This window comes from Fonticula alba, assembly GCF_000388065.1.
Source record: "Fonticula alba strain ATCC 38817 unplaced genomic scaffold supercont2.3, whole genome shotgun sequence".
NCBI classification, from domain to species: domain Eukaryota; order Rotosphaerida; family Fonticulaceae; genus Fonticula; species Fonticula alba.
The window spans coordinates 1,262,470-1,267,353 of record NW_009242973.1 but is presented as its reverse complement, the minus strand read 5'-3'; the positions used below and the strand labels follow the sequence as shown (position 1 = coordinate 1,267,353).

The window sequence follows — 4,884 nt, the reverse complement described above, 5'->3', positions numbered from 1 at the left end:
CTCTCCCCGGCTGCTCCGATACACTCGATTCGCGCACCATGGCGGCAACGCTTGCAGCCCTGGGCCGGTCGTTCCTGGCGACCGCGCCGGACAATCCCACCCCGTGGCAGAACTTCTCGGCTGTCATTGGCTGGGTGCGTGGGCTTCTGTCTCTTCCTTGCTTCGCCGACCTGGCCGCCCCCCGCCCCCCCCCCCGGCGATCTGTTGACATGGCCGTGTGACCTCCCCAGACGTACTTCGCCGCGTGGTCCATCTCCTTTTATCCTCAGTTGATTGTTAACTTCCGGAGAAAGGCGTACGTCCTGTCCGGAACCTCGGCGGCATCGCCCCCCCCCTCCCCCTGCCCTCCTCCCTCCTCCCTGTTTCTCTGCTTCTCCCTCCCTCTCCCCTCCAGCATGTCCATCTCTGACGCAGCCTGTCTCAGTGTCACCGGCCTCTCCTTCGATTTTGTTGGCTACAACATCCTTGGCTTCTTTTGCATGACGATCTACAACTTCTCTCTGGCCCTGGCCCCCGGGGTGCGCGAGGAGTATGCCGACCGCAACAACGGCAAGGAGCCGGCCGTGGCGCCGAACGATCTGGCCTTCGCCATCCACGCGTTGGTCCTCACGGGCCTGGGGCTGGTTCAGATTTTCATTTTCAAGGTGCGTGCATGCGTACATGCGTGCATATGGGTATATCTATGCATGCATTTATGTGGGTGCATTGGCGCGTGGGCGCATGTCCATGTTCTCCGGGCTATTCACGGTCGGAGTCTCTGACCTCGGCCCCCGCCCCTCCTCCACCTTCTCTTGTGAACCAACCGCAGGGCGGACGTCAGCGCTTCTCCCGTCTGAGCATCATCAATATTGTGCTGGCCGTGGTGGCTCTTAGCCTGTATGCCCTGCTGCTGGGCGTGTCGGATCCCTTCCAAGAGAAGCGCCACTGGCTGGACTTCCTCTATGCGGCCAGCTACACCAAGCTGGTCATTTCCCTGGTCAAGTACTTCCCCCAGATGATCCTCAATTATTTGCGCAAGTCCACCGTCGGCTGGAGTATCCGGAATGTGTTGCTGGTGCGTGCGGCGGCCTCTTTGTTCTTTCTCTCTCTCTCTCCCCCCTCTGGGACTCCGTTCTGTTGGCTTGTCATCCGCCTCTCACCTCCCTCTGCGGCGTATGCATACACACGGACACACGGACACACGGACACACGGACGCACGGACACACGGACACACGGACACACGGACACACGGACACACGGACGCACGGACACACGGACGCACGGACACACGGACACACGGACACACGGACACACGAACACACGAACACACGGACACACACACACACACACACACACACACACACACACATGTGGCTGCTATCGCGCTGGCTCCCCTCCTCCCAAAGGACCTTGTTGGTGGCGTCCTCTCAGTGTCGCAGCTAATTATGGACTGCTGGATTGCCGGTGCGACCCTCCTCCTGCCACTGCCCTTTGGCGACCCTCCTCTTCTCTCCCAGACTCACCATTCCTCCCTGTACCCGGCATTCCCCCCCCCCCTTCCACTCCATTTGCCCTGCGTCTCCCTGGCTTGGTAGGCGACTGGTCCGGCATCACCGGCAACCCGATGAAGCTGCTCCTGGGCTTGATTTCCATGAGCTTCGACTTCATCTTCATGTTCCAGCACTATGTCCTCTACCGGTCGCGCGAGGATCCCGACGACCTGGAGTCTGGCGACAGCGCCAGCCTCCTGCGGACCCCCGACAGCCCGGACATCGGGCATGACGTGGACCCGGCCGACGTCCGGTCACCCGGGCCCTATGGCGATGTGTCTCCCGGAAGCAGCGCCTACTCCAGTGCCTATGTCACGGGACAGGCATCGCCCCGGTCGGTGGCCGGCCTGTCGGCATCCCAAAGCCCGGACCTCCTGCTGAAGGGCCAATTGGCCCCGGGAGCCGGGGGCAAGCAGGCCGCCACGCCCCGGGCGAGCCCCAGCATTCAGGGCTACGACGGTGGGCCACTGTCGCCAGCACCCTCGGCGGCATCTGCAGGCACCGACCCGCTGGCCAGTTACGGCTCGGTGACGCGCCTGAGCGCAGCCGGCGGGCCCCCCGACAGCAGTGGGCTATTGGCCGGCGGCATGGGCTACGACTCCAGCCCGCTGGCCGAGGATCTGGAGGGAGACAGCTCGCCGGAGTCGATCGGACAATCGCTCAAGCGCTGGGTTGTCTGGCTGACCGAACAGTCCTACCCGGAGGTGAAACCTTGACCGGCGCCCATGGGGGGGGGGGGGGCTGGTGTGCATCTGTGCGCGTTGCTCGTGCCATGCATCTGGCTCCCTCCTTAATCCCCCTCTCCTGCTGCCTCTCTGTCTCTCTTTCTCTTTGTCTCTCTCTCTCTCTCCCTCCCTCTCGCTTCCCCCTTGTGACCTTGAGTAACATTCATCCTTTTAGTTCACCTTGCCAGCAGGGCGCAGGTAGGTAGGGCGGCAGGGTGCTGGGATTTCGGGAAGGGGGGGGGGGGAAGTCTATATTTACCAGAGGCCAGTAGCATCGCGAACATCCTGCATGAAGCGCGGCTCCCGCTGGATGTATTCCTGGGGGGGGGAGGGGGCGGCTTGTCAGTTATCAGGGGGGGGGGGGGGGGGGGCAGCAGCTGGACCAAAGGAGGGCGTGGCTTCCTTCACGTACCGGGAACAGATCCTCGGCCGGATCGGCGGCTGGCTGATCGCCCTCGGCATCGGCGAAGGGACTGTCCTCGTCCATGCGGTTGGAGTCGGCCCGGGCCGCGCGGCTTCGGCGCACCGGTTCCGGGGCTTCAGTGACCACCTTCCCCCGAGAGGCGGGGTGCAGATGCAGGGTAAGCTTGCCGGTCCCGCTGGGGGGGAGGGCATGGACGGTGGCCGCTCGCAGGGGTCCCAGTGCCGGGATCATGGACGTCGTAAGTTCCAGCTCCTGCGCCGGTGCAGAAAGTCAGAGCCAGGCACAGCGTGTAATCGATGTCCATACGTGTGTGTGTGTGTGTGTGTGTGGGCCATTGCTGAAAAGGACGCACGCGGAAGGCAATCTGGCTGCCCACCTGGAGGGGGCCCGTCCGGAGGGGCAAGGCACACAGGGCTTCCTGCGACAGGGCAGCCATGGGCTCCGCGGCGGCAGCCATGGCCCGAGGTTCACTCGAAGCCAGCGGAGAGGGGGAGCCAGGAGCCGCCGCCGCCGCCGCCGCCGCCGCCGCCGCCGCCGCCGCCGCAGCAGCAGCAACAACGGTCGCCTCATCATCCGAGTCCTCAAAGCGCGTGACCGCCGGCGGGGTCCCGTCCAGGGCCCGGGCCAGGGCATCGCGGATGGAGGCATGTGCCGACGTGCCACGTTTCTTCTGGCTCTTCACCACCCCAGGTGTCAAGGGCCGTGGTTGCTGCTGTTTCTGTTTCTGCTGCTGCTGCTGCTGCTGCTGCTGCTGCTGAAGCTGGGGTGACGACGGTGCAGACACCGGGGTGTCGGGAACGGGAAGGGGCTTTTCCGCCAGAGCCGCCAGGGCCGACGTGATGGATGTCATGGGGAAGCCGCCTGGCGCGCGCCCACGAGACTGGCCCACCCGGCGACCGGGCCGGAGCAGGGGCTGCGTGGCAGCAGCGCTCGGTGTCAAGCCGGCCGCCTTCGAGATCGGCCCATCGGCCGAGGGGGAGCTCGTGACGGGAGCCGCAGCCGGAGTGGAGGGAGGAAGGAGCCCGGACGCCGGGGCCGGCGGGGAGAAGGACAGGGACCCGGCGGCGGCCAGCTCGGCGGCCGAAGTGGCCGCCCGGGGGGGAGGAGCCCGGCCAGCAGCAGGAGTGACAGCAGCAGCCGGGGCGGTGGTGACGGCGGTGGCAGCCGGCTTGATGGCGATGGCCTGGGGAGTGCTGTCGACGGGCGTGGCGGTCGGAGCCGGGCGCCGCGTGTCACGCGGCGCCCGGCCGGGAGTCAGCGCCTCCATGGCGACAGCGGCGCCGACCGGGCCAGCACCAGCACCCGTGGCAGGGGACTGGTCGGCGCCAGCCTCCTCGAGCACCGCCTTCGATTGGACCAGGCATCGGAGCCGGTCAAATTGCCGCTGGCGGCGGAGTCGCCGCGATCGACTGGTTTCACGCTTGTCCGGATCCGACGCGGCAGCCGCCACAGCGACCGGAACCGGGATGGCCGGCTGCTGTGGGACGCCCGGCACAAGGGCCGGGGCGGCTGCCTGTGCGCCCAGGGCCTCCTGGGGCGTGACCGGGGCGCCCTGGGGCCCGAAGGCGATGATCCTGCAGGGGCGGGGGGATGCAAAAAAAAAGAGGAGGCAGGCAGAGGGCGGGGAGCGAGATGGCGGTCAGCAGGGGGTGGCCCCGGGCAAGGGTCGGCCCCGGGCACGGCCACGCGGCGGAGGAGGGGCAAAGTGGAAAAAGAACCGGAGGCCGGCCTCTGCGGGACACACTGGACAACGTCGGATTCCTGGAGGGCGGAGGCCGGCAGGCCGGGCGCCACGAAGTATCCATCCACGAAGGCGGTGAGGGTGATCTGCGACGTGGGTGAGGTCAGGTGGGCCTTGCTGTCCCAGGGCAGGGGCGACTGGGACACCGCATAGCGCAGGACGTCGGCCACGGTGGCGAGCGGGGGGCTGTCCACCAGGGGGAGCAGGAAGCACGCGAGCGACTCGTGCGGCACGGCACTGCGCAGGGGCCCAGCCAGCTCAAAGCGCAAGCGTGGCTGGCGCCCGCCGCCCAGGGGGAGGCTCCCGTGCGGGGTCTGTGCCAGGGCCCGGCTGTGCGGCGTGGCAGCCTGCGGTGATGGCGCCCACTCGGCCGCTGACAGCGCGCCGAAAGCCGAACTCGATGGCCGCGGCCTGCCGGGCGCCGGGGTCGGCGGTGCCCCGTCGATCATGGGCAGCAGTGGCGG

The 4,884-nt window shown here is 67.1% G+C and overlaps 2 protein-coding genes across 2 annotated transcripts; one reads left to right on the top strand and one right to left on the bottom strand.

Moving 5' to 3' along the window:
• H696_02067 (hypothetical protein) lies at nucleotides 1-2,278 on the top strand. Its single transcript, XM_009495965.1, has 6 exons — nucleotides 1-134; nucleotides 231-295; nucleotides 425-644; nucleotides 809-1,054; nucleotides 1,387-1,444; nucleotides 1,576-2,278. Exons 1-6 carry the CDS (start codon nucleotides 39-41, stop codon nucleotides 2,244-2,246), a joined length of 1,356 nt encoding a protein of 451 aa, XP_009494240.1. The 5' UTR covers nucleotides 1-38; the 3' UTR covers nucleotides 2,247-2,278.
• A 163-nt stretch (nucleotides 2,279-2,441) lies between these two features.
• On the bottom strand, nucleotides 2,442-4,884 carry H696_02066 (hypothetical protein). Its single transcript, XM_009495964.1, has 4 exons — nucleotides 4,424-4,884; nucleotides 3,032-4,253; nucleotides 2,668-2,931; nucleotides 2,442-2,573 (listed from the first exon to the last, which is right to left on the bottom strand). Exons 1-4 carry the CDS (start codon nucleotides 4,867-4,869, stop codon nucleotides 2,511-2,513), a joined length of 1,995 nt encoding a protein of 664 aa, XP_009494239.1. The 5' UTR covers nucleotides 4,870-4,884; the 3' UTR covers nucleotides 2,442-2,510.

What these genes read in the sequence shown, in the direction of transcription:
- H696_02067 (XM_009495965.1), top strand. Translation starts at nt 39, where the DNA reads ATGGCGGCAACGCTTGCAGCCCTGGGCCGGTCGTTCCTGGCGACCGCG. An exon ending in TCTCGGCTGTCATTGGCTGG is followed by an intron (nt 135 to 230) that starts GTGCGTGGGCTT and finishes TGACCTCCCCAG; the next exon opens with ACGTACTTCGCCGCGTGGTC. An exon ending in TTCAGATTTTCATTTTCAAG is followed by an intron (nt 645 to 808) that starts GTGCGTGCATGC and finishes AACCAACCGCAG; the next exon opens with GGCGGACGTCAGCGCTTCTC.
- H696_02066 (XM_009495964.1), bottom strand. Translation starts at nt 4,869, where the DNA reads ATGATCGACGGGGCACCGCCGACCCCGGCGCCCGGCAGGCCGCGGCCA. An exon ending in GCAGCCAGATTGCCTTCCGC is followed by an intron (nt 2,932 to 3,031) that starts GTGCGTCCTTTT and finishes GCACCGGCGCAG; the next exon opens with GAGCTGGAACTTACGACGTC. An exon ending in CGGCCGAGGATCTGTTCCCG is followed by an intron (nt 2,574 to 2,667) that starts GTACGTGAAGGA and finishes TCCCCCCCCCAG; the next exon opens with GAATACATCCAGCGGGAGCC.